General features: G+C 45.1%; 1 protein-coding gene across 1 annotated transcript in view; it reads left to right on the forward strand.

Annotated features, from left to right (window-relative positions):
- Positions 1-1,328: 1,328 nt before the first annotated feature.
- Positions 1,329-27,017, forward strand: part of celsr2 (cadherin, EGF LAG seven-pass G-type receptor 2) — a 78,567-nt gene continuing 52,878 nt past the window's right edge. The window contains exon 1 of the mRNA XM_008282715.1: positions 1,329-4,869. Coding sequence (XP_008280937.1) covers positions 1,329-4,869 — 3,541 coding nt within the window. The remainder of the gene's footprint in view (positions 4,870-27,017) is intronic.

Raw genomic sequence — 27,017 nt, forward strand, 5'->3', positions numbered from 1 at the left:
ATTATTACTTTTTTCTGTCTTGTCACTTTTTATGCCTATTTTTCTAACAGAAGTCCTTAAACTGGGAAAAAAAAAAACAGACAAACATTAGTGGATGCAAGCAGAATGAATCTTTTCCACAACAGCTACTGCTTGAACTTTGTGCTGAAGACAGTCTGTTGATTTGGTTTAGCAGCGGTTTAAGACGAGCTCTGATCATTCATGCAACACAACATGCATTTGAATTTCCTGAAATGCAAATGTGACCATGGAAACCCTGCAGGGAGCTGATGAGCAGCCTGCTGTGTGTCTGCAGTTTGTCCAGCAGGTGTCAGTGACGCTCAGAACATCAGATGAGCTCCAAGTTCTTCAACTGCTTCGTAGTTTTAATTGCAAAGGTTGCACTGGGATGTGTTCAGTCTGAGTGCATTTATTTGTGCTCCTGAAGGCGATCTTTTCATGTCTGAGTACAGTGAACAGATTCTGACTTGTGGAGGCTAAAACACCTCCTTTCTGGTCATCTTTTGAGATAGAATCTGGATGAAATGGATAAAATTAGGAATGAATAAAACAAAGCACATCCACTGCAGGATCAAAGAGACAACGAGTGAACACAAATGTCTTAAAAGCACTTTGATTTTGGATTTAATGTTCTCTTTTGGCTGATTTTTTTTTTTTTAAACAAACTTGATTTAGGTCAAAAAAGGGTCACTGAACCTACAAGTTGAGGAATCCTTGCCAGTTAATGAGTAAAGCAAGTGGGTGTAGCAAAGAATGTAAAGATCACTGGTGCGTAAAGTAACACGGACACGCCGTTTAAATGTGGCACAAAACAATATGACTACATACAGAGCTGCCCAGAGAATTTCTTGATCTTGAAGCCTTTAGGAAGTTACCATTTATCTCCAGAGGTTTCTGTCAGCTTCCCAGACCTCTAACAGAGCTGTTTTCCTCCCTCCCTCTCTCTCTCTCTCTCGCTCTCTCTCTCTCTCTCTCTCCCGCACACAGGTTTATGATAATGAGGAGCCTCAAGGCGCAGGGGGGAGCAGGAGCCATTTTTATCATTCAAGCGGAGTTGCGCGGACGGAGCGGAGGTGCTGCTGCTGCTGCTGCTGCCGCTGTTGTTGCTGCCGGCGTGTGTGTGAGTGTGTGTGCGCGCATGTGAGAGCAGCTCCGGCCAAGGTGACTGCGGGTTGAGCTCCTACAGAAGCAGCCCGGAGAGAAGTGCGCCCGCTGAGAAGCATGGCTCTTCTGCAACAAAGGAGAAACTCACAGGCGGAAAGTTTACAGAAATAAGGATCCGCAGGAATCGACACTCGGAGACTCGTGGGAACACACAGTGAGGAGCGATGCACTTCGTTAAATGGGATTTGTTGCTCATATTCTGGTGGTGTGAGCTGGTTTCGCTGGCGCATTGTTACAGCGTTCACATCAGTGAGGATGCGGGGCCAAGGACGGTGGTGGCCGGCGCGCAGCGTGGCGCACGGTGCGCTTTGGATCAGGTCCTCGCTCCAAAATTCACGGAGCGGTTCCTGGAGACGGACGCGGCGGCGGGCATTGTGTTTGTGTCGGACTCGATAAAGTGCCTCTCGCTGCGCTCCAACCCCTTCACCGTGTACACTGTGGCGGACTGCACGGACTCCGGCCACCGGCACCTCCTCACCAGCCAGTACGACGTGCATGTCCACGGCAGGAACTGTTCACACAAGCGTAAAAGGAAACCTCAGTGGGACATGGAGGTCCTCAGTTTGCTCAGCACGCACAGCCGCCACAGCTCAGAGTGCCACCAGGCGCACTCCGCTTTATTTCCAGTGGGAGGTCTGCTGCCCGGACCCCCGGTCCGCTGCAAAGTCACCAACAGCCGTGAGTTTTACTACTCTGAGGGGAACTTGTTTGTGTCTGAGACGCTGTGCTGGAGGCAGGACACCCTCCTGGAGCTGGACCTGCTCTGTGATGTGCTCATAGGAGAGGGGCTGGATGTTAAAGTGTGCCCCATCTCCATCCACTGGCGTGTGGGGCAGGGTCCCTTCAGGCAGGGTCACCTGGAGAAGCTGTTGGCAAAGGCAGCTCAGACTGATTCAGGGATTGTGAGCAGGAGGAGGAGAAGCGTCAACAGCAGCCCCCAGTTTCAGCCCCCGATGTACCAAGTGTCTGTGGCAGAGAATAAGCCAGCTGGGACTTCTGTTGTTGTTTTGAAAGCAGTGGATGTGGATGAGGGGGAGGCAGGCAGGCTGGAGTACTTCATAGAGGCTCTGTTTGATAGCCGCTCCAACAACCTCTTTGCTGTGGACCCGGCCAGTGGTGCTGTGTCCACAGTGGAGGTGCTGGACCGGGAAACTAAAGACACCCACGTGTTTCGTGTGACCGCAGTTGACCACGGCACGCCTCGACGTACAGCTATGGCCACGCTCACCATCACAGTCAGTGACACTAATGATCACAACCCTGTGTTTGAGCAGCAGGACTACAAGGAAAGCATCAGAGAGAACCTAGAAATAGGCTACGAGGTGTTAACGGTGAGGGCCACAGATGGGGACGCCCCCGTTAATGGGAACATCCTTTATCACATCCTTAACAGTAATGGGACCAATGATGTGTTTGAGATTGATTCGAGGTCTGGTGTGATACGCACTAAAGGCCTGGTGGACAGGGAGGAGGTGGAAGCCTATATGCTGTTAGTGGAGGCCAATGACCAAGGTCGTGACCCCGGGCCCCGCAGCGCCACAGCTACTGTCCACATTGTGGTGGAGGATGACAACGATAACGCTCCTCAGTTCAGCGAGAAGCGCTACGTGGTCCAGGTGCCGGAGGACATGACCCCCAACAACGAGATCCTGCAGGTCACCGCCACAGACCAGGACCGAGGGAGCAACGCTGTGGTTCACTTCAGCATCATGAGCGGAAACACGCGTGGACAGTTTTACATCGATGCTCAGACGGGTAAAATGGACCTGGTGAGCCACCTGGATTATGAGGCCAACAAAGAATACACGCTGCGAATCAGAGCTCAGGATGGAGGACGCCCTCCGCTGTCCAACATCAGCGGCCTGGTTACGGTGCAGGTGCTGGATGTTAATGACAATGCCCCCATTTTCGTCAGCACCCCTTTCCAGGCCACGGTGCTGGAAAACGTGCCGCTGGGCTACTCCATCATCCACATCCAAGCTGTGGATGCAGACTCTGGAGACAACTCCAGGCTGGAGTACCGTCTCACTGAAACCACGCCAAACTTCCCCTTCGCCATCAACAACAGCACGGGGTGGATCGTGGTGGCAGCCGAGCTGGACAGGGAGAGCGTAGATTTTTACAACTTTGGAGTGGAGGCCCGCGATCACGGCTACCCTGTCATGTCGTCTTCAGCCAGCATAAGCATGACCATTCTGGACGTCAACGACAACAACCCGGAGTTCACGCAGAAGGCCTATTACATGCGACTGAATGAGGATGCAGCCGTGGGGACCAGCGTTGTGACAGTGTCGGCCGTGGACCAGGACATCAACAGCGTGGTGACGTATCAGATATCCAGCGGAAACACCCGCAACAGATTCTCCATCACGAGTCAGAGCGGAGGCGGCCTCATCACGCTGGCTCTGCCTTTAGACTACAAGCTGGAGCGCCAGTACGTCCTCACTGTCACCGCGAGCGACGGCACCCGCTTCGACACTGCCAAGGTGTTTGTTAATGTCACAGACGCCAACACACACCGGCCCGTGTTTCAGAGCTCGCATTACACTGTCAACATCAACGAGGACAGGCCCGTGGGCACCACTGTGGTCGTGATCAGCGCCACAGACGAAGACACGGGTGAGAACGCTCGCATCACCTACTTTATGGACGACAGCATCCCACAGTTTGACATCGACGCAGACTCGGGAGCTGTCACCACGCAGATGGAGCTGGACTACGAGGACCAGGTTTCTTACACGTTGGCCATCACTGCTCGGGATAACGGCATCCCGCAGAAGTCTGACACAACCTACCTGGAGATACTAGTGAATGATGTCAACGACAACTCCCCCCGGTTCCTCAGAGACCACTATGTGGGCTCCGTGATGGAGGATGTACCCGTGTTCACCAGCGTGGTCCAGGTTTCTGCCATCGATAGAGACTCGGGGCTCAACGGCCGCGTCTTCTACACCTTTCAGGGTGGCGAGGACGGCGATGGGGACTTCATCATCGAATCCACCTCCGGCATCGTCCGCACGCTGCGCAGACTGGACAGAGAAAATGTGCCTGTTTACAGCCTGCAGGCCTTCGCTGTGGATAAAGGCGTTCCTGCTCTGAAAACTCCAGTAAACATTCAAGTAACGATCCTGGATGTGAACGACAACCCTCCCGTGTTTGAGAAAGATGAGTTTGACATTATGGTGGAGGAAAACAGCCCCATAGGCCTTGTGGTTGCACACATATCCGCCACAGACCCAGACGAAGGCAGCAACGCACAGATTATGTATCAGATCGTGGAGGGGAACATCCCAGAGGTGTTCCAGCTGGATATCTTCTCTGGAGAACTGACCGCCTTGATAGACCTGGACTACGAGCTGAGGTCTGAGTATGTGATCGTGGTCCAGGCCACCTCTGCCCCTCTGGTCAGCCGCGCCACCATCCACATCAAACTGGTCGACAAGAACGACAACGTGCCCGTGCTCAAAAACTTCCAGATCATCTTCAACAACTACGTCACCGACAAATCGAGCAGCTTCCCCACCGGCGTGATCGGACGCATCCCGGCCTTCGACCCCGACGTCTCGGATCAGCTCCACTACAGCTTTGAGGTGGGAAATGAGCTGAACCTGGTCCTCCTGAACCAAAGCACGGGAGAGATCCAGCTGAGCCAGGCCCTGGATAACAACCGGCCCCTGGAGGCCTCCATGAGGATCTCAGTGTCAGGTGAGGCTGTTAAATAACTGTGTGTGTGATTGCAGACTCCACCCAGTGAGTGAGTGGAGCCTCACTGAGGTGTATTCCCAGCCTGGTTTCATTACCCTGTCCTATCTCTTCATTTACATTTTCGCTTCACTTCGCCGGGTAATGGAAGTGATGACGACTTAAGTATGTCTTTCTGGGCTCCAGTATTCCAGAGTGATTTTCTTCTAATAGAAATATTCATGAAGGAGGATTATTATTCACTGCAGGATATTTGTAAGCCACTCACGCTACAAAAAAATCACTTAGAGTGCCAAGTCACAAAGATGTATTTAAGCATTTGTGTTATTCTTGGTTAATTGTTTAAATCTAAAGGGGGGGCTGTGGCTTGTTGTGTTTTTTTGGACCCCTAATTAAGGCGCCTACTTATTTACACGAGCCTGATTTAGCTCTGTCTATTGTCAAGACTTAAATAGCTGTTTGTCTGAGCACGTCTGCATCCTGTGGGATCCACACTCCAGTGGGCAGGCTGATCATACCCCGTAATTACCCACCGTACCCCCGGTCCCACATACAATGACAGACCTAATTCAATTATGGTCAATTTCTATAGCTTGTTTAGAGTCAAAATGAGGAGTGGATGTGCTTTAAGTGCTGTGTTGTTTGACGGGTTACTTTCTTTTGCTTATAATTTGACATGAAGCCTGAAATTTAATAGCAGTGCGTGTCAGCAGCTCAGGCTTGTTGTGGGCTGATGCTGTGAGTGTGATGGTGCTTTTTGGTTCCTTTTTAAATATGGGATAAAAAGGATCACAAAGGTCTAAGACAAGCTTAAGACTTCTTTGGTGTTCTTCTCACTGCCGCTCTTCTTTCTTACCCTGCATGTCTCGAACCGCCGGAGTTTCTTGCGCCTTTAATTTTGCACGCCAGCACAATTTGCAGAGTTTTATTTGCTCCTAAGATGCGACGAGACTTGATCTGCACCCGCAGAGAGCGAGTGGGTGTGTTTGTTGGTTACCCTCCGCTGGAGCTTATTTGACGCAGTGTGATCTGCTGTAAATCTGCCTCCTTCTTTGACCTTGGTGCAACCTCCGAGAGAGGGGGAACGTTATTAAGAGATTGGACATCAAGGTTAAAGATGAAATCGGATACTTAACAAGAAGAGGGAGGATTAAGACTGGTGGAGGCCTCAGGGGTTTCTTCTATGCCGGAGAAAGTGCAGATTCGGTGACTGACAGCGTTAAGTGCATTCCAGCCTGATGATGAGTTGACGTTGAGGAGCAGATACTGTATGGTTAGCGTGGGTAGTCATTATAATAGATTGGAGCTGAGCTTTGCCTCCGTGGAGAACAATAGTGAGCCGTCGATTCGGGGGCAGGCGCTGGAGCTCATACCAGGCTGTGGTTGGGGGCAACAGCTGTGACTCCACCGAGGACCAATTAGAGGCCGTGTCTCCCCGGCGCGTCCAGCACCTGCTGGGGTTTATGTGTCAGCACCCCTGCAGGAGACAGAAGGAGATGGAGGGAGGCAGGAGGACGGAGGCGGGGGGAAGGAGTGGAGGGTGAAGGTTGTGCAAACTGGGTACATGTTGGAGGATACAGTAGTACTGTAAGAGAGCAGAAAAGTCATTAGGCAGGAGCTGTTAGAGGAGGAGATGGGGTACAAAGATGAGCTCCTTCTATAGATGCTGCTGCTGACCCCAATTTTCAAAGGCTTCTCCCTCCAGGGACCTCCCAAGTCTTCCCATTATCTTTCTCTTTATGCTGCCGTTTAGGAGGCCCCCTTATGATGGACGATATTTGATGGGCTCTTTTGTATGTTGGTGGACTGTGATTAACATCTTTTCTGAGCGCTGCTCTTCATACTGAAATGGATGTAATGGTTCAGATGTGGCCACACTTTGCTTTAAGTTTAAAGTGTTTGATTTACAGCAGCTTTCGGACCTTAAAATAATCCACAGATTACGATGAGCCTCTTAAAATTGAAGCTGGTGATATGATCCAATGCATCGGTGCCACTCAGTGTTCAGAAAAAATGAATCTCACTTTGCTGTATTACAGTCAGAATAGTCAAAAACAAACGTGACCTAATTTTGATGTGCATATGTGCTTCATGTACGGGTTCATGTATTCTCCTTTACTAGTCTTAGCTTTCCACTGTTTCTATACTTGATTTGTATTTCATCTGCCCACACGCTGACTGTCGGCTAAATAAACTGTAGAGGTAACTGACAAACATGAACCCTGTCCTGGACTTTCATGTTGTCAGACCTAGAAGGTCTTTTGGAGTCCACTGGACCCTGTAGAAGCCACTAATGTTATAAATTTGCACTTTTTGAAATGCAATAGGCCAATAATGTCATAAAAATCCTGAACTGATAACGTAATATCGTTTGGTCAATATTGTTTTGAGTTATTTTGTTATCGGTTCAGGACTTTTGTGACGTTATTTGCCTGTTACATTCTAAAAATGGCAAATATATTACATTACTACGTTATTGGCTTCTACAGACCCCAAGAAAGGATATGTGCAAAATATCTGTTGGTGTTCATTACAGACTTTTATACTATGTTAAATACACTTTCTGATAAGTTGATTTTTGGTTCCAAATGCACGACAAATGTCCCTTTTTTTATATTTTAAAAAAAATCTTCAAAAATGAAAAAAACAATACCTGTCACCTAAACCAAATGGCCTGGGGTCCACAAGACCCCAGAAGTCCTGAGTAGGGTTAAACTACTTGATGCTACAAAAAGAAACTGACTGATATTTAGTCATGTGAGCAATTTTAACGTAAATGAAATTATTTGAAAATGAAACTGAACAATATGGATGAAGCATTAAAGCCTGAGCGACACAGACTCATATCGATTCTTCAGCTGTACAGAGCAGCTCAGTAAGAACTGTGGAAACCTTCACCTCTCATTGAAACACAGCAATTAGTGAAGGAATATAAAGGAATGATAATAACCTGTGGATAATAGGCCTTTCACCAGTGTTACATAATCACCGAATTATAATCACGGCATTATCTGAGCTGACCGCCGTCATTTATCCTCGTTTCCATTCATTTGTATAAAAAACTGCTGGAAGAAACCAACAGAAATGTCACGTTTCACTCACTAATTAAACATTGTTTTTTATAGTTTGTGGCTTAATGGCACCAGCCACTCGTCTCGAGACGCCGAACTTCTAACATTTAGCGTTTCGATGAGCTCCTGCTGACCTTAGCACCAAACTGCAAAGCCAAACACCAGCACATTCTGGTTTTAAGCTCAAGAGGAGACCAAGGACTTGAAGATTTGTCGGCTTGTCAACAACAAGTGCTATCACGAGTTTAAAACTGGTCGATGCATCGAATTAACTTTGAAAGAGATTTGAAAACGTGTGGAGCAGAAGGGATGAAAGTCTTCCAATCCTTTTACAGACGGCAACAAACACTCCCTACGTTTAGTTCTGGTGGCTTCAGTATTGATAATATGGCTTCCTTGATGATTTTTGTAAGATAATTAGTGAAGAAATACACATTTTCCAGCAGAGAACAGTGCTCATTGCTATTCAAATTGGCTCGACAATCATTCCGAGCGATAAGCAGCCACTTCACAATATGTCTGACAACCACATAGCTCGGGGATCTCGCTGCCTTGTCGTGTGCTGGCCGTGTGCACCGGCATAAATTAGTTATTATAACCATTTAATTATGTTAGCCCGTTAAGGAGTCGGATGTATGGCGGCGATGTGCAGGTATTGGGCCTGCTTCCGCACAATAAACTCACATCAGCGTTATCTTCTGACACAGTGGGTTTCAGGTTTGAGGGATTTATCGAATCAACATTTTCTGCCACGTTGAGGACGGAAGTGATCAGAGGATGTTTCATCTCGTGTCACTTGTGTGCTACGAGGAGGATTCTGTTCACACCGCGGGGTGAGAGGCAGGTTGTCATCTGTGGGATTAGATTTGCTGCATCTGTATCCTGAGATCTGTCAGACCAGTGTTGACATACTCGGGGGCTCATCTACTGTTCCCAGGCAAGCGTGAGCCTGCATAAATAGGTGTTTGCATTTTATGGCAGACATTTTTTCCCCTGCTTTTCTTTCATCCGCTAAGCCCGGTTAATTTTCATCTAGAAAGTGTAGCTAATCATTATCCCTCATTTTGGAACGTGTTATTATGCTCGGGATTTTGAATGTGAGGCCTATTTGTTTGTAGTTTTGTCACTATTATGTTTTTTTTTTTTTGCACTATTAGGTGTTTCCTGTGAGACTGGCACAGTTGGATTGTGATGCAAAAATACGATACATACCTCCTCGTCCCCCCGCTGCACCACCAGGACAGGACACGTCGTCCTTTTTAATGAAATTCTGAGTCCAAGCCAACATTATGCCCCCCATGCTCACTTTGAAAACGCCAGTGCAGAAATTTAACAAACACGCCTCCATGACTAATGACGGCAGCTCGATTCAGCTCACATCACACTGCAGGTTGTACAGGCGCTCCAGTTACAGGGTGGAGAGCAGGTATTTTCTCTCTGTGGTCACCGTCGGGGGCGGCTTTAAAGTTTCAAGTGTGGGTCTGAAGTGGCTGTTTGTGCTCCGACTTTAACCCTCTAGACCCCGAGCAGTTTCTGGCTGTTTTTTTATTTGCTCCTGCCAAATTTTTAGCTCACTGTGGGCTAATTTTTTATTGCAATATAAACTCCTCCTGCACCTCTGCAGAAACAGCACAACCACGGCTAGATCCAGAGAGAATTCAGAAATGTTCTGTGTGCAGTTTGGCAAAGTTCTAACATCAGAAAAAAAGAGAGAAAAGTTGAATTTTTTTGATTATTCATTTTACAATTTTTTTTAAAAGCCTGTGCAACACTGAGGAAAAGTGACTCTACATCCTAGATATTATACTACTTACACTCTAATCTTGTTTTTCTATCTGCTCTGTATAAACACAGCCTGCAGTTCAACCTATTAAAGCCAAAAAGTGCCTGATTTTCTGTTATGTACATGTTGGTCACAGCTCAGTGAATCATGGCTTCCTGGTTGTGTCAGGAAGTGCAGAATCAGTTCTGATTTATTTGTTTAAATGAGAAATGTCACAATGTAAAGCTCAGATGAGTAGTTCAGGGACCAGTAGGAACTTAAAAACCCAACAATTCTTTCAGTTTTTACAGTTTCTGACTCTGATAAATGGTTTGATTTTGTCTATTGAAGACAGCACTCCTTTAAAAACCCACCGGCGTGTTCCTGAGTTCAGAGGGTTAAACTCCTTCGCTGTCAAACTCGTGTGAGCCAAACCTGCTGGCGTGAAGCCCGACGAACTGGCAGACAACAAACATGCTTCTGTGATTCATGTTTTCTGTTTTTTTAAATGAAGATTGTCTGAATGAAATATTTAGATGCTCGGTTTAAGATGAGGTTGTTTTTTCCAACCAGACGCAGACAAAAAGTTTGAATTCTGTGTGTCTGGATGTGTTTTTAGGTTGTCACCCCTGCATTAGATAAAGCTACAGGACTGGAATTTTAATGGTGGAGACTCTCTGTTCCATCACATGCTATATAGGAGCCAAGACATTCACAGGCGTAATTTCATTAGAATCTATTAAACCTTTAAGCCGTCTGTGGAGGGACTTTCTCAGGGGGTTGTCTTCTGTAACATTAGCCCATCAAGCTGCACAAATCTGCTCTATCTGTGTGTGTGTGTGTGGCCTCCAACAGCTGGACCACTCTGATTACTTTTCTCCTCACTGTCATGTAATTATTTCACTCGAGCAGAGCGTACCTCGGATTTCTACGTTCTTTATGGTTGATAAATTTCTGTTTTCCTTCTGCCTGATTCATAGGATTCAAAGTCACAGCTTGCGACGCTCGGCCGTGTTTTGTGCGCCCAGAGTCATCGGTAATGCTTTCATTCTCCCTGGATGGCGTTAGTCACACTCGCAGGCTTGCGTGGAATGTTTGTCGCACTGTTTCTCTTCTTCTTCTTTTTTTGCTGCTGCCTTTAACATCACCTATCACCTTGATCCTGTTTCTCTTTCCCTCTTTTTGTTTGCCTGTCACCAGTCGCCCATTTTTCTCCTATCTACCCGGGTCTATGGCTCTCACCCCTGCAACCTCCACTGTTCCCTCCCATCATTTCGAGCTCCTCCACCCTCCCTCTTTATCCCCGGTCCTCCCCCTCCTCGCTCTGTCTCTCCCTCCTTTGACTGTTGTCCCCCCTCTCTCCCCTGTGAAAGGAAGAATGCCTAAGAGAAATGCTTTGTTAAGCACCCAGTTGTCATGGTGAACCCAGCAATGCCTGAGAAATTCCTTGTGGGTGGGGACGGAGGGGTAAGGCCTCTTTTGTGGGGCGAAGATGGGGGGGAGGGGAGGCACATAAAGTTCTAAAGAGCAACTGTCCCCCTCTCCCTCTTTCCAGTGAAGCATGTAAGGCTTTCTGTGGACCTGCGACGCTCCGGGACTCGCTGACCTGTCCTCTTCCTCCCCCCCTACAAACATTTTTACAGGACACGCAGCGAGTCAGCCGACACCTGACTGCACATATAAAGTTTCCGTCCACTGTGTTTTTGAAGGATAAAGCCCAGTCTTGCATGTGACAGACTTCAGAGGCCCCTCTTGTTTTGAAAGCACCCGAGAGCCTAAAGCCCACGGTGACATGATAGTGTCGTCTTTAAGCTCCCCCGATTTGTGGCACAGATGCACTCAGAGGATATCCGATGTCTGGCTGCCGGCGTGTTTCTCAGCGGCGGAACATCCTCCTGCGGGCCCTCGCTGCTCCACGCTCGGCTGCACCGAGGGTCCGGAGGGGCAGAGGTGGGGCGAAGGTGTGGGTGAGGAGCTGGGGGAAGGATGACATCATCTATATGTTAGGAGGGGAGATCATGTTTGGGATTAGGGTCGGAGCATCGCTGGGGCGAGGCCTCGTGGTGCTTGCATATATCTTAGCGTTGTCCTGCATTGTCCTTGCTCTGCTGGCAGACAATGGGAGTAAGCTGTGTCTGGAGCTGCCCCCCTGTGTCTTTGTGTCCATTTGTTTGCCCCGGTGCTGGCCGCTTCAGGACAGTCTGACCGGACCTGTTTTTTCATCCATGGATTACCCTATTTATTTACTGTACGCTCTGATGCAGACACTTTTTCAGTGAATCAGTGACTGGGCACATATATTAAAGTACACTGATTCCCAACAAGAAGCTCCAGTTGTTAGAGGAGATGTGTAAAGAATGTGGACTAGCTCAACAAGATCAGTAAAAATGATGATTTAAGAAGACATATTCATAATAACACAACTCTAACACCTGAAACTCCAGAGCTTTGCACCTGAAGTGGCTAAAAGAATATATAAATTATTAAGATATTTAGCTGAAAGTCAAGAAAAAACTGTTTAAATGGCTACAAGGATGGATAAATGGTTTAAATAGGTAAAGGTCATTTAAAAAAAGTAAATCCACAGCTAGAAACTACAGCTGAACAATTTATTGATTTCAAATCAGAATCACAATTTAAAACCGTGAAATTATCGAAGACTGCAGTTCAGTGTATACATGATGAAACCTTTTGATCTGAAGTTTATTATTATTATTATTATAACTTTATTTAACTTGAGTGTGCAATATTTAATTGGAGAGATTGTTTACAGAAAGGTCCTTTTTATTTTCCAGTCGGAACTATTTTTAAAAAAAATATTGTTATTAATTGATTTATTTAAAGCATTTTTAGATTTTTTCTCTCCCCTAAGCCATTTAAAAATGTAATAAATAAGCACAATTTATATCTTTAAGTTCTTGCACTGGAATTATTTTGAGTTATTCTCATGTGCTAATGACCCATCAGATGTTTGAACTCTACTCAACAAATACTCAACTGAAGCTGTAAAAAAAAAAAAAAAAATCTAATTGCAAGATCTGTCAGAAAAATAAGAATTTGATATTTTTTCCCAAACTGTTCAGCCCAATCTGAGAATAATGGATAATACCACAGCAGTACCTGAATGGTTCCAGTAGCTACAGAGTGGTTCGGCTGCACACCACAAACAAACTGAGCATCGTAAATCTCTCTCTTGCTATTCTCGTCCTTCTGTCCATTTCGAGATAAATGCAAAAGTGCCTGAACGATGGACGGCGTCCATCTGTCACAAAGCAGCATAAATAACTTCAGGCCTTAATACAATTTAAATCGGTGAGTTATATAAAATTTCCTTCCATGTACTGTTGTCATGAACAGTGACATTAGCTACAGAGAGCAGAACCGTTTCTTTCCCGGGTTGTAAACGTGTTTATTTTCTCTGTTAAGTCGAGCATTTTAACATGGAGGTCTATGGGGATTGACTCGCTTTTTAAGCCAGCCTCAAGTGGCCAATCGAGGAACTGCAAGTTTTGGACCAGGCCAGCCCAACTAACATTTAAATTGTACGACTTTATACGACTTTTATACAGTCGATACAGTTAAACAACATCGAGTTTAATGAAAGCATTTTGGAGATAGCAGGTGGTGTTGGAGGAGTTCTGGCTTTATCAGGGAAACAAGAGCCGCTCTACACAAAACCCCGTCTCTCCTCTTGTGTGTTGAAAATAACACCAGAGCTCCACTCAGCTACTAAAACCACCAGAGGAACACCAGAGGAACACCAGAGGAACACATGCTCCTCACACTGTCGATGTGACAGATTCTGTTTGTCTAACAGGCCGCTACCTTTACGCTACATTGGGCTCATTTAGCGTCGAACCAGCCCGAGATTTCACAGTGACCTGGTTTCATATGCTCCGGTTCAGCCTGTCAGCGTTAGAGGGTGAGAGGTGTGACGGGTGGAGGTGGTGAACCCCGGGGTGCAGCACTTTAAGATGTTTCATCACTGTCTAATTTATATGAACAGTGACAGAAGAGCGCAGCACGAACTGAACAGATGGTTTTCTCCGTTGTGTGATTGTGCTTTCACAGTTTGGTGGCGCTGAATGGACGAGCTGCTCACTTAGATGGAGGTGAATTATTTCTCCATTTTGTTTTTTTTTTAACTTTTAGTGCAGCTTTGAAGTTTTCTTCTTTTCTTGTCTTTCCAAAAATACTTCACTTGTTCAGGATGAACAGGAGCCCTTATTGCTCCGAGCTGTTGGCGTCTCAGTGAATGACAGGTTTGTTTTTGTGCTGCTACATGTTCAGTGTGTCCGATATCTATCAGACGACTGTTGGTATGTTTGAACAACGACCTCGTGCTCGCTCACGTCCCTGCATGCTAATGGTTCCTACTATTGCGCTGACAGCGGTTTTCCTTTTGATATGCAAATGTTTCGATTGGAGGGCCTCGGATCCTTTTCTGCGGCTCTGAAGCAGCTCCACCACGGAGGAGGAATCTGTGGAATGTCCTCTCGTCGGGGTTTTCAGATGCAGCAGAGGAGTGTCATCAGGGGATGCTGTGGCAAAGTCCGCAAATGAGTACGAATGGCCTCTCTCCAGCACAGTCAGCTGAATAGAGAGATCAGGAGAGGGGATTGTGGCTTCGCTCTGACTCCTCTGGACTGAAATCCTTGGGCTGACATTGAGCTGCACAAGCAGTTTTCATTATTGACTTGCAGGCGCTGTAGGAATCGGTTGTGTTGTGCTTATCAGCGCCGTTGATTCTGTTTTCTGTTGAATTGCTCTGCAGAAGACGATGAAGCAGCCGGTTTTAGCGCTGCTGCTTTTTTTAAACCGATATTTCAAAAACAAGGTCAGAGACGTATGAATATTTATTTAACCTGTATTTCTTTCTTTTTTATTATTGAAACAAAGAGACACACACAGAGGAGCTGAGAATTACGACGCTCGCTGTAATTGGTGTTACTTGACACAGCGGCCCTAACATTGCTCAGATAGAGATAACAGTGAATCTGCTGCGTAGGAGTTGGAGCATGCTGTCCCTTCCCTCCCCTCAGAGACGCACACTTTCTGTTAAACGCCGTCTTTCCCAACAATGCACTTCTCAGTCTGGTGACGAGCTTCATCCCAAATCAAACACAAATCTGCTTCAGTTTGCTGTCGGCGTCTGCTTTGGAAATTCCTCAAGCTGCAGTTGTGGAAGAATGCTGCGGTGGCCTGGAGGAGCTGTAAGGTTGCCCTCAGCGCCCCACAGCGTGTTTCACCCTCCAGGAGACTAATTTCTCAACTGCTTTGATAAACAGTGTTTAAACTGGATTGCGTAACCGCATCTGCTGTCATTGTTTTGGCTGCTTTAAAGACGAGTTTGTCCCTGTTAACTGTTGATTTATTTCCTCTTGTAGCCCAGATACGAGACAACATCGTAAGCTTGGGTGCACCGCTGGTTAGCGTAGCTTAGCATAAAGACAGGAAAAGACGGGTCGGGCTCTTTCTAAAGAACACAAATTCTGGCAAACAGCACATCTACAGTTTAGTAACTAACTCTGTGTGTCTCCTTTGTTTGACATGTACAAAAGAAAAAGTGCTTCACTGTCACTTTAGGAGGTCAAACAGCAAATTACTCTGTAAAGTTTTAGGGAACCTTCAGGGTTAAATGTAAATGTCAACCAGTTATGGCTCAAGGCACGTTTTCCATCATTGACGTTGTACTTTTTAGCAGGTTTCTGATCAAATAAACACATTTTAAAATATGGTTCTTTGGTTCTGTCTCTGCCTGTCGTCACTCAGCCCACCTGTCTGATCGATCACACATTATAGGTAATAACCAATCACATTATAGGTAACAACCAATCACATTATAGGTAATAACCAATCGACACTGAAGGATAAACGTTCTCTTTTTATGAAACAGACATTTCAACAAGGTTTTGTTTGAGTTATTCAAAGCTGTGACACCACCATGATTTTAATTCCTACTGCAAATGTTTGTAGTCTCAGTTCCAGATATTGGTTATTGATCTGTGTTGGTATCAGCTCTGAAAACAAAGTCGATCTCTAGTTTAATGACACCGCGCGGCGTTTACATTCAGATATTTCATAAAGTTTTCACTCACAGTTTTGCTGTTTGTGTGACTTACTGGAGTGAATATCTGAAAAAATAAATATCAAAAACAAATAAAGTTTGAGTGTTAGTAAGGTGTTAAATAAGGATTTACTCACTGATGGAGTAGAAATGATGCCGACTGAACGGTGGTTCTGAACCCTCTTCAGTCCCAGAACTCTCTCCATGCTGTTCAGCGCTAGCTCGTGCCTTACTTTACTCCTCCTTCACCTGCTTTGCTTTTTCTGATAACTTTCTTTCACTGTGTTTTGTACAGTTACTCTGGTTGATCCACTATCTGCCATTTCAGCTTCCTGTTTGGTCGCAAATCAAGCCTTGGTTTTGACTGGGTCGCAGACACGACGTAATAAATAATTACAGGGAACCGATCTAAACCTTCGTCTATCTCATAATCATAAGTTTAGGATATAAAAAGCCTCTTGTGCTATTTTATCTTGTTGGGGGGATTTGGACTTGTGACCCCGGCCTTGTCCCTGCAGTGACTTGGGTTCTCTTGATTTCTGGTGGCTGGTTGGTGACGTGAGCGGCTGTTTGTGGGTGGAGGCCTGGCAGGAGTATTTGATGCAGCGTGGTGGTGGTGGTGGTGGTGGTGGTGGGGTGTCAGCCTCGGCCGTTGCTCGTCTAGTGGGGGGTCAGGAGAGGGTGGGCGAGTACGGGTAATGGGATGAAAAACCTATGCCCCCCTCCTCTTTCCTTTTGCAACGCGTAGCTTCCACCCCCCGACCCGCCATCAGCCTCCTTTCAGGCAGCAGTCGAGTGCGCTTCACCTCTCAGCGCTGCTTAATTCAAACGGGCCGATCCCCAGCCACATTTTTACTGCATCGCTTTTGATCGCCAGAACCTGAGACTCCGGCTTTTAAATTAACTGGACACCAAACAGAGTGCTCTCAGCCTTAATGAAGGAGACACCGGATAAGCTTGATCTAATAGATGTTACACAGTTTAAACCCTGCCAGAGCGCCGGGCCTCGCCTCAGAGCTCCACTGTCACGATAAACTTCTGTTGACTCCGTTTTAACCCACATCAGCGCTCATTAGTGCCTGTCCAGGACGGATTCTTTTTTTTTTTTCTTCCTTTCTTCTCCACTTGAGGGTTAATTGAACCTCAACTTGCCGGCTGGTATGAAGGCGGAGGATTAAGCCTGTCGTCCTGCTGCGTGTGTTCTGCTCTCAGGTGGAACAAAGTTATTAAACTATGTTCCCTGAAATCACAACAATCACAGAGTAAAAAAAAAGATTGTTAACGATGACAAGTTAGTTTGTAATCACATTTTGGCGTCTTCCACCAAACTGGCTTATATTTGACAAACAAACGCATGAGGTTTGTAGCAACAGATGATTCACTTGGTTTACATTCAGCTGCACGTCTAAACACCTGCAAGTTTTAGTCTCAGACCGGCCGTAAACATGTCAGAGTGACGACACGGGGGAAGAAAAACAAGCGACATAAATTAGTCAACACACATGCAAGTCTAACTCATTAATGGATGTGATAACAGTCAGCTCAACGGAGAGGGCGTTGAATTCAAATGAAATCCGTCTGTGTGCCGGTGTGTGGTCAGTAAAATGTAACGCAGCACCTCTGACAGCAGTTTCACGCTGGAGTAGCTCGTTAGCACTGTTTTTACTGTTAATGCTTCCTGAAGCAGAACAGCTCAGGTCCTTTTAGAGCTTCAAGATACGAGGCGGAAGTAAAGATTCTTTGTTTTTCCTCCTAATGTGTGCTATGTCATGTAGTAAGTACAATTATGAGGAGACAGCTGGTTGGGACAAGACGTGAACACAAACTAGAGCTGATGGTTAGCAATAATAGACGAGCTGTGTTATGCAATAGCTTACTGTTCATTTTTGATTTGAACTTTTGGTTCAAGGTTTTTATTTTGCACTTTCTCAGCTGCACTGATTGACATTTGATTTGATGACATCGGTTTTCTGGCCGATGCAGGACTACGTTCTCATTCCTGTGGGCTTTCTCTGATCGTGTACCAGCAGTTTTAGATCTGTTCATTTCTACACCACAAACATTTGACATCGTTATTCATTTTACAGGGTTATTATCATTAGATGTTAAAGTTAAAAGCTCTTATTTTTGTAAAATAACGCAGCACAGAGTAAAATATAAAAGTCTGTGCTCATCCCTCTTCATTAATTTGTCTTTGCACTCAGTGAAGAACTTTTTTTTTACTCTTTGGAAAAGTTTCTAACTTTGATTCTTAGCAGTTTGATAAATCCGATCCCAGATCTCATTATTCCACCGTGAAGCAAAACACACTGTAATTCTCTGCACGCTCATTTTAGGATCATAAACTCATTAAAAACGTGTAAGTTTGCAACATCGCTGGTCGGAGCTGCGAACTGCGAAGACGTTCACAAGCTTTATCCCTCCAAAGTGATTTTTAATTTATGATCTGCCTATTGATCTTTCAAATGGGACCCCGGCTTTGCGCTCTTTGATGTACTGAGTGCTCGGTGCGTGCTGCTCATACTGTAGCGCGCTGATGCTGAACAACTAAGACAGGCTCTGCTCAACCTCATTACCTTCGTACCCGGAGGTTTCCCCCCAACATGACACACTTCTACAGTGAAACACACACAGCTGCCTCCGAGCCGATCACAGATGAAACGTGGCCGTGCTTGAGTGAGGCGTTCTTTATGTGCCACCATTAGACGTGTGATGAATGGCTGTTTGAGAGAGCTGTTGGAGGGAGATTTTTTTTTATCGTCTCTCCACTGTCACGATGATGAATGGTATTTTTGTAGCAGGTCTAATGTGTCTCCCCTCCCCACTGTAGCTGAAAACGTGTTTTCATTGGTTCAGCGTTTAACCTGCGCATCAGGAGGCGGGTTGGAGGTTCTGTGAGCTTCTGAAGTACCTCTGAGCAAGACGTGGGGCCAGTAAACAGCCAAAGTGGTGACATGTTGTCTATATTTGATAAACTAATGGTTAAACTTTAAACTTAAACGATAGTTCTAAGCCTAAAGATGGCTCCTGTTTAGTTTGCAGACCTTTGCACAGACTTGATTAGAAATATTCTGTTTTATATTTGACTTCTGATCACAGTTCTGTGAGGCTGCACTTTGGCACAGTGGAGTTTTGACCTGAATGATAGCATCACAGTTCTAACATGCTAATGCTGAGTAGTTGTACATTTTGCACGTTAAAGAGGCATTTTTAAAGATGTCCGTCCTTGTGGATTTGGTGATTGCTGGTGGTAACACAAATGCTGTTTTAATACAACACGTTGCAGAACTGTGGGGCTGCAACACAAACTTTAGTCGTTTTTATCAGGAAGTCGTCTGATTCTGGGCTGCAAGGTGGATCAGTGGTTAGCATCGTCGCCTCACAGCTAGAAGGTCACCGGTTTACGTCCCGGTGAGGACACTGCGTGGAGTCTCCATGTTCTCCCCGTGCAGCGTGGGTTCTCTCCGGGTTCTCCGGCTTCCTCCCACAGTCCAGAAACATGTTGAGGTTAATTGGTGATTGTAAATTGTCCGTAGGTGTGAATGTGAGTGTGCTTGGTTGTCTGTCTCTAAGTGTAGCCCTGTGATAGACTGGTTACCTGTCCAGGTGAACCTGCCTTCACCCTGAGTCAGCTGGAATAGACTCCAGCCCCCCATGACCCTAGTGAGGATTAAGGTGTAGAGATGATGGATGGATGGATGGATGGATGGATGGATGGATCTGATCGTGTGCTGTAGAATGCTCTGCTGTACCCGATGTGGCTCGTGTGATTTCTTTTAAACCAGTCCCAGTTATCTTTGGCGGAGCTGAGAAAGGGATGTGGCCTGGGCGTTTTATAAAACCAGTGATGGGAAATTGTTTTGGTCAGAACATTTGTACACATTAAAAACTGGGGTCTCCTTCCTGCGCAATCTAAATCCTCACTAAGGTTTTTAGTTGCTGCCTGGAGGTCATTATTGTAGTGAAGGGGATTTAAAAAACCCAACATGTAGATAGCAGAGGGGTGGAAAGCTGCGTAAAATGCCCCGCCAATGACAAGTTTGTCCCCACAGTGTGCATCCAGTGAGGTGAACTAAAAAGGCAATAGTTGTCCTTTTTCTATCATTCTGTGAGTAACTGCAGTCTGATTTTATGCAGCATGAGTCTGTCAGTAGGAGACTTCACATCCCAAAGTACTGGACAACTTTATCATGTCCCCCAATGATGCCCAGTTTAAATAAACAGTCACTGAAGTGAGAAATGTGGCCAGAATGTGGAGAACATATCTGATGTCTTTCAGCGTCCAGACGTCACGAGACCACAGCTTCACCAGGAGTCTGCGTTCAGATCATCACAAACACACACACATGGTATTAAATGGACACAAAGCAAACAATCAGGTGTGCAGTTCACTCAGCTGTATTAGCCGCTACGCTGCTTCCCAGTTGTCCGCTGTGTTGGAGTGAAACATCACAACTTAACCGAACTGGCCGCTAAGCTCACAGAGCGCCGTGTCCTGGTTTTAGTGAATGAGAAATGGTTTAATGCATCATTAGTTGTGGTCTGTGCGCGGCTGGCAGCAGGAACACTGAATCCTCTGTAGACTGGAGGAGGTTTGTGTTCAGCCCACAAACCTTCGGTCCCCTGAAGGTGACACCTGCTTGTACTCTGTCATTTTCTTTACGGAGGGCGTCTCCTGATGATCCGTCCCTCTGGTCACGGCTTCGTATCGGCAGACCGGCTGACCTCTCCGTGTCCCTCCCGTCTCACCTTCAGGCTTTTTCTCCGACACATGCGGAGACAACCACAAAATAAGATCCTTAAAGGGAAATAACTGATAGCGTGTCACTTCGCAGCACAGGGAGCGCTGGGAGGGGAGCGGGCCGGGTCGCTGTCTCGCTGCCGGCTGATGTCTCTGTCCCCAGTAATTTGGTCACACAGTCTTTCTGATCTCTATCCACCATGACTTTGTTGACATTTTCTGGGATTCAACTGGGAGATTTGATGGCGACTTTGTGGTCTAATTAGGCCAGTCTCACCGATTTGTTCTCTCTCTTTGTCTCGGCCTCTCTCTCTCAGCGGTTTATTATCCCAGTTACCAGGAACCAGAGCAGGCTGAAGAAGAAATCCATATATCCTGGCGGGAGGATGTGTCTTTTTTAGCAGACGCTCCATCCTGAAGGCGCTCCGTATCCACACAGCAGGATGTATTTGTCGTCCATGATTCTGTTGACGGTTGAAAAGCTCGTTCGTGTCCCTTCTGCAACCTCCTGGCTGATCATTGATGTTCTCTGTGTGCAGACCTGAACCTACAGTGGAACAAGGCCTGTCTGTGTGTCTGTAAATCATAATGAGCCGCCTGTTTACATGCCTCCGTTTTTTTTTAAACCAGACATGTCTCGTAGGATGTTTTGGCTCAGATGAATTTCCTGATTTCCTGTTTACCTTCTGAATATGTTGTTGGATGAATCAGGTTTTTTTTTTTTAAAAAGTGCTTCCGCTGCCAGCTGAAAAATGTTGACGTACAACCTTGAGAACGTGAGAACAGCTTTGTTTTGGGTTATTTTTTCATGCATTTTTTGCTTAATCGTTATTCAACGCTGGAGACTTTCATCCGCCCGCTGTGGGACGCATCGTTTTCTAACTGTTCGCTTTACTACTTCAGCTGTAGTGTCACCGAGTCTTGTGCTGTTCTTTAAATGCACTAATACCGACTACAACACCCTCCGCTCTGCTTGTATTGACGTATGGATCACCACCACCCACACACACCCACACAAACACACACACAAACACACACAAACACACACACAATGCCGTACACAGCCTTGGCAGCGCTGCAGCCACAGTGTGTGTTTAATCTTTTCCCTGGCGCCACTTCCTAGCTGAGAGCATTCCTGGCACCCAGAGGCCCAGAGGGGGTCGGGCTGTGGGCTGAAAGCAGTGTCACACTTCAGAGCTGGCACCTCGACTTGTTACCAACTAAGCATCCCCTCTTTTTTTTCCCCTCCTCCTCCTTTTTGGCCCAAAACGCTCCGCTTACCCTTCGTTTCTCGAGCGGAGGATCCTTCCGTGGAGAATGACCTCTTTGAAGGATGGTCTGGTTCCTTTCAGAGGAGATTCTCCTCGCGCTCAGTTTCCCAGCGCTGCGTCTACCTCTGGAGCTCTGCCCGAGTCTCCGTCCAAGAATGCGAATTGGCAGAGGACATAATTAAGGCGATGTCTGTCCTTATATATGGACGACCCTTTAAGAGCCCCGGTTCATTGAGAGCCGTGTTTTCTCTGCTTCTGTTGCTTCAGTATCAATTATTATATGACTTGAATGGACGAAGGGGAAAAAGGGGCTGAAATACAAAGTAGATGGTTGTTTGCTCGGGTTTGTCTGCAGGAAACAAGATGCATGAGATAAAACTGCTGCTTTGATTTTAAACTTGAAATAATGATAAATACAACTGTCAAAGTGTTCAGAGACAGACTGGAGCAGGTACATTTAGTGTCAATAGGACACTTTTATTTGAACCTTTTCGTGTGAATCTGCACCGTTTTTCTTCCGACTGATGAAAACCTTCTGAAGGTCGTTGAGGTCACTGTGCAAATATGTGCAATTATTCACAAATATGAAGCCATTTTCCACAAATGTCATGCCCTAACCATACAATGATGTAACCAAGCATTTAATGAAATCGGGCAGCAACAGAAAATCTGACTTGTTAAGAAAAAAAAAAAACAATTTCTCTGCATCCAGATTCACAAATTTAGCTAATTATTGATTTCCTTTTTAATTTCTATTATGAAAAATAACTGTGATTTGAGATTTTATACCACTGATTAGAAAAATTAGAAACAGAACTCGGTCAGTTTGGGCTCTGAGAAATATTTCTGACATGTTGTGGACGACTTTTGAAATAAATCAATTTGGAAAATAATCGGGAGATTAGTCCATAACTAACGTAATAATAAGTGGTTAAATGCAATTAGAATGAAGAGTTGTAAATAGTGCAACAATAATTTACAGATGGAGAAGTCATTTTGGTAATCAGTTAATCATTTAAGCCGCGGCTCTGGGGAAATGCTCAGTATGTGCTGCTCGTCTTTGTTATGCGTCGTTGTAAATGTGTTATCTTTGTTTTTCAAATTACATGTGATTTTGAACTGTGATCAGGAGCTGCCACCGTGTGATGTGACGTCTGAACCGACCCATCGAAAGGAAGCAAAGAAGTAAAACCAGCGAGCATTTTGTTCTTAAAGGATTTGCCTAAAAACAGCTGAATGATTCAGTGACTCCTCATGTTTGTCTCTTGACCCCTGGGAGGGTTTTTTAGCCACCAAGTCGTCCTTGAATGATCAAACTGTGGATCATGAGACCGATGAGAGGAACGACACGTCATTAAATCAGCTCTAATTCTGAATTAGTCCTCAGATTGTGACTCCTGGTGCGCTCTCCTCTCTTGTGCGAGTGCTTCCTTGCGGACACAGGTGTGTGTTTTGTGTGTGTGTGTTTACAGTAAGGTGTGAATTAGAGGAGCGACCCTGCTTGTGCCTCTCCTTTGATTTTTCCCCACTTCCTCCGCTAAGGCCCTATATTATTACTGTGCTGGAAGCGCTTGACTGAAAGCTGAAGGATTAAAGCCGTGTCAAACATGCTTCTCTGTCTCACTTCCTCTATGACCCTCCCCCTTTTCCTCCCCCGCCTCCCTCCCTTGGCACTCTGTGTTTAAACTCGCCCGGTGCCAAAACAGGGATCTGGTAACTTTGGGCAGTGCTGTTTGTGTGAGTTCTGCTCACAGGTTCTGCTCGCTGGCCGGCGTCCAGACGCCCCGAACAAAGTGTCCCATTGATTATTTTGGAGGGAGAGGCCGAGGCCTGTTTTCATGACACATTTGATTTGATTAGGCCTGTTTTGTGTTTGCTCTCGCGGCTGCAGAGACCCGCGGGTCGGTCAGACGGACAAAACGATGGTCTCCGCCGTGACCTCAGAGGTAGAACACGAAGCATGTCTGCATTTAAACAGCTAAAAATAACCAGACGTGACATAGAACGGTGTATGTTCTGCTGACGTGTGCACTCGATTGAATTGGTCACACAGTAGCCGTACGTCAGCTCCAGTCTGATGGTTCGCTCTGACGTTACATTTGTGGATTTTCAAAAACATTAAAATAACCCTTTTTTTCTACCACTGCCACACATTTGTTTTTGTAATGTTGTAAAGGCAGAAGCATCATTTTATTCAGATTTTTCTTTTTTTTGTCTAATGAACAAAATAAAAAAACGTCTGTTTACAGCTGTATGTGTTTGAGCATTTTAACCTCTAAAGTCATTCCTTGTCCAGTGATGCATGATATTAAAACTTCTGACCGATACCGATATTAAGATTTCTGATATCGCCGATAACCGATATTACCGATGTCGATGTTCAGTTTTTGTTCACACCTAAAAATGAACATAAGTAAGCACTGTGAGAACGCATTTAAACATATTTTAACATATTTAACGTCCATCAAATGTAGAGACGAAGGCGCTGATGTTAGACAATCATCGGCTAAATTTGTTCATCAGACCGATACCGATATATCGCAAAAACCACTAACATTGGCCGATACTGCATCCCTACTCCTGTCACATTTTTACTCGCTGTGGACTCGTTTTTCTCTCCAGTATGAAGCCTCCACGGAACCACCACAACCATAGCTAGAAGTAGGAAGAGCTCAAAAATGCCTTTTATATCGTATAAAATATGTCGTAAATTATAAAAGTTTAATTCATTTGATTCTCTAATTTACAAAAAGTAAGCGCCTGCAGGTACCAAGATTAGACAAGAAGTGTGGATACTGTACTGCTTACATTTGTTTCCATACATGTCATGACTTCTTGCTGAGAAGTCTTTTGTTTTTACAGATTGGTAGTCAGTGCAAATGGGTTATTTAAATTTCTAAGCTTAGATTTGGTAAATTTCCCAAAAGAATTATCCTTACAGTTTAAATTATTATTATTATTATTATTATTATTATTATTATTATTATTATTATTATTATTATTATTATTATTATTATTTGTTATTTAGAATTTAAATTGATTTTAAAAAATAAATAAATAAGATGCCTTTCAAACCCACCAGCAGGTTTTGGACTTCACAGGAAACTCCTTCATTCAGTTATTTTAGCATCAGACAAACAAAGTTAGTGGACTTTAATAGTGAAAGGTGGTTAAATGAATTTATAATCCTTAGAGAGAGTTTTTAAGGTGTTAGATCTCCATCCACAGACAGTAAGATAAACATGGTGAAACATCTGAACTGGTTTTAAATGATAAATGAATATTCAACAGCTGGATTTGAAATGAATGAGGGAATGAATCCTGGTCATGTGAAGCACAGTCCAGACCAGCGCAGGACGAACTGTGTTGTTGTGTAGCTGTGGGTCAACTTTGTCGCTGGGCAGAAAGTTCAGTGATCCAGGTTAAGTTGTGCATTCGTCTCAGACTTTGTGCATCAGATGGATTCAGAGCAACCTTGAAGCTGCATCAGATAAAAATAACACAGATTCTGTGCTTGTTAGCAAGGCGCTGGACTTCTCTGCGCTCTGTGCTTTGATCAAGGCCATTTTCATTATAATTTTACTCTTCACTGAGCAGCGCTCTGACTGCTCCTGTCAGAGACTTTCAGCTGATACTTGCTGATAAGCACTTTCTTTCTACTGTAAATGTAGTTGTAGTGGAAAAGCAAGCAGGAACATAAGCTAAGCAAAGTCACGAGGAGCCGTAAACATAGGCGGTGGTGTGTTTGCAATGCGAGGCCTAATCTACTGCAGCACGATGAAACGGGATCATTTACATTTTATTTGCCATCAGCAGCAGCGTCGACATTAAACATCAGACTGTGTGAATAAAGGCCGAACACGAGAATGAATGTATTGTACTTACTGTACAATAGCAGACTTGCAATCACTTGATGTCTGCATTCAGAGCCAGAGAAAGGAATGTATGGAGGATAAAACATTAACAGGATCTGGTATCAAAGCAAGAGATTTGCTGAGCTGAGAAATGCTTTAAGTAGTGAATTTGAGACTTAGGGCTTCCAGTATGGCATGTATAATGAAGTAGCATCTCTGCTTCCGGACAAAGAAAGCAAAGAGTGAGCTGTGAATACAGGCGTGAAATTGCTGATTAGAAAGTTGGAACGTATTGAAAGAAAACATGCACTTGTTCTCTTTTAGTCTTGGCGTACATCTGTCATGTGTGCTGGCACGGAACCGGAAAAACACCCGTCTGAGCCAAGAACACGAGTAAAAAGGTGTTATTACTATTATCTTTATCAGAGACTCATTTTGTTCACAGTTGTAGGTATTTTAGCTCTGCTCCATCCTATTTTTGCCTTTACAGTGAACGTTTAAACGTGTGACGCTCGGTGTTACCGGAGCAGCTGTAGAAACGCTCCAGCATCCACCTGCATGTACCTGCATCATCTCTGCTGCTGGCACACCTGCTCCATGTGGCGCTCACCGGGGCCGCAGCATGTTGTGAAAAACTGACAGACATATTTCTTTCTGTGATTTATGTTGAGTCTGTCTCTAAGTGTAGCCCTGTGATAGACTGGTTACCTGTTCAGGTGTCCTCTGCCTTCACTCTGAGTCAGCTGGGATAGACTCCAGCAATCCAAGAGGCGAGTGAGGATTAAGCGGTGTATAGACGATGGATGGATGGATGGCATTCAAATCTGGCTGTGCAGAGCTTTGTGGTGCTGATTTAAATAGTCAAACAAATAAGTCGTGCTGCATCACGTAGTTGCCAGACATTCCCAACTGAGTACCTGTTTTTGGTCAACATCATCCTTTCTCTAGCCAAAACACTTCTATACAGCTGACTTTTCTGTGTTTTTTTTTCCTCGTTTCTCGCCCATTTTGCTGTGAACATCAGAATCAGAATCAGCTTTGATGGCCAAGTACGTACACAACATACAAGGAATTTGGTTTCGGCTGGTGGTGTCGCCCCAGGAATAAGCAGGAATAATAGAAATATGAAAATTTAAAAAATAAAATAAAGTAAAGTAACTACAGAAAGAAAAGAATAAAATAAAATACAATAAATATTAATAAAAAATAAAACAAGATACATGTGGAGTATGTCTAGTAAGTCTAGTGAATACAATTTTTACAGAAAGACTTCATGTCTCAGAGAACCATTGAATCAGAGTAAATTGCGTTTTGTCAGACAGATGGAAATAAGAACCAGGAGAGTTTTCTCTTTGTGTCAAGCAGCAAAAAAAAAGCTGTGGCCT

Source organism: Stegastes partitus, unplaced genomic scaffold, assembly GCF_000690725.1.
Source record: "Stegastes partitus isolate 25-593 unplaced genomic scaffold, Stegastes_partitus-1.0.2 Scaffold281, whole genome shotgun sequence".
NCBI classification, from domain to species: domain Eukaryota; kingdom Metazoa; phylum Chordata; class Actinopteri; family Pomacentridae; genus Stegastes; species Stegastes partitus.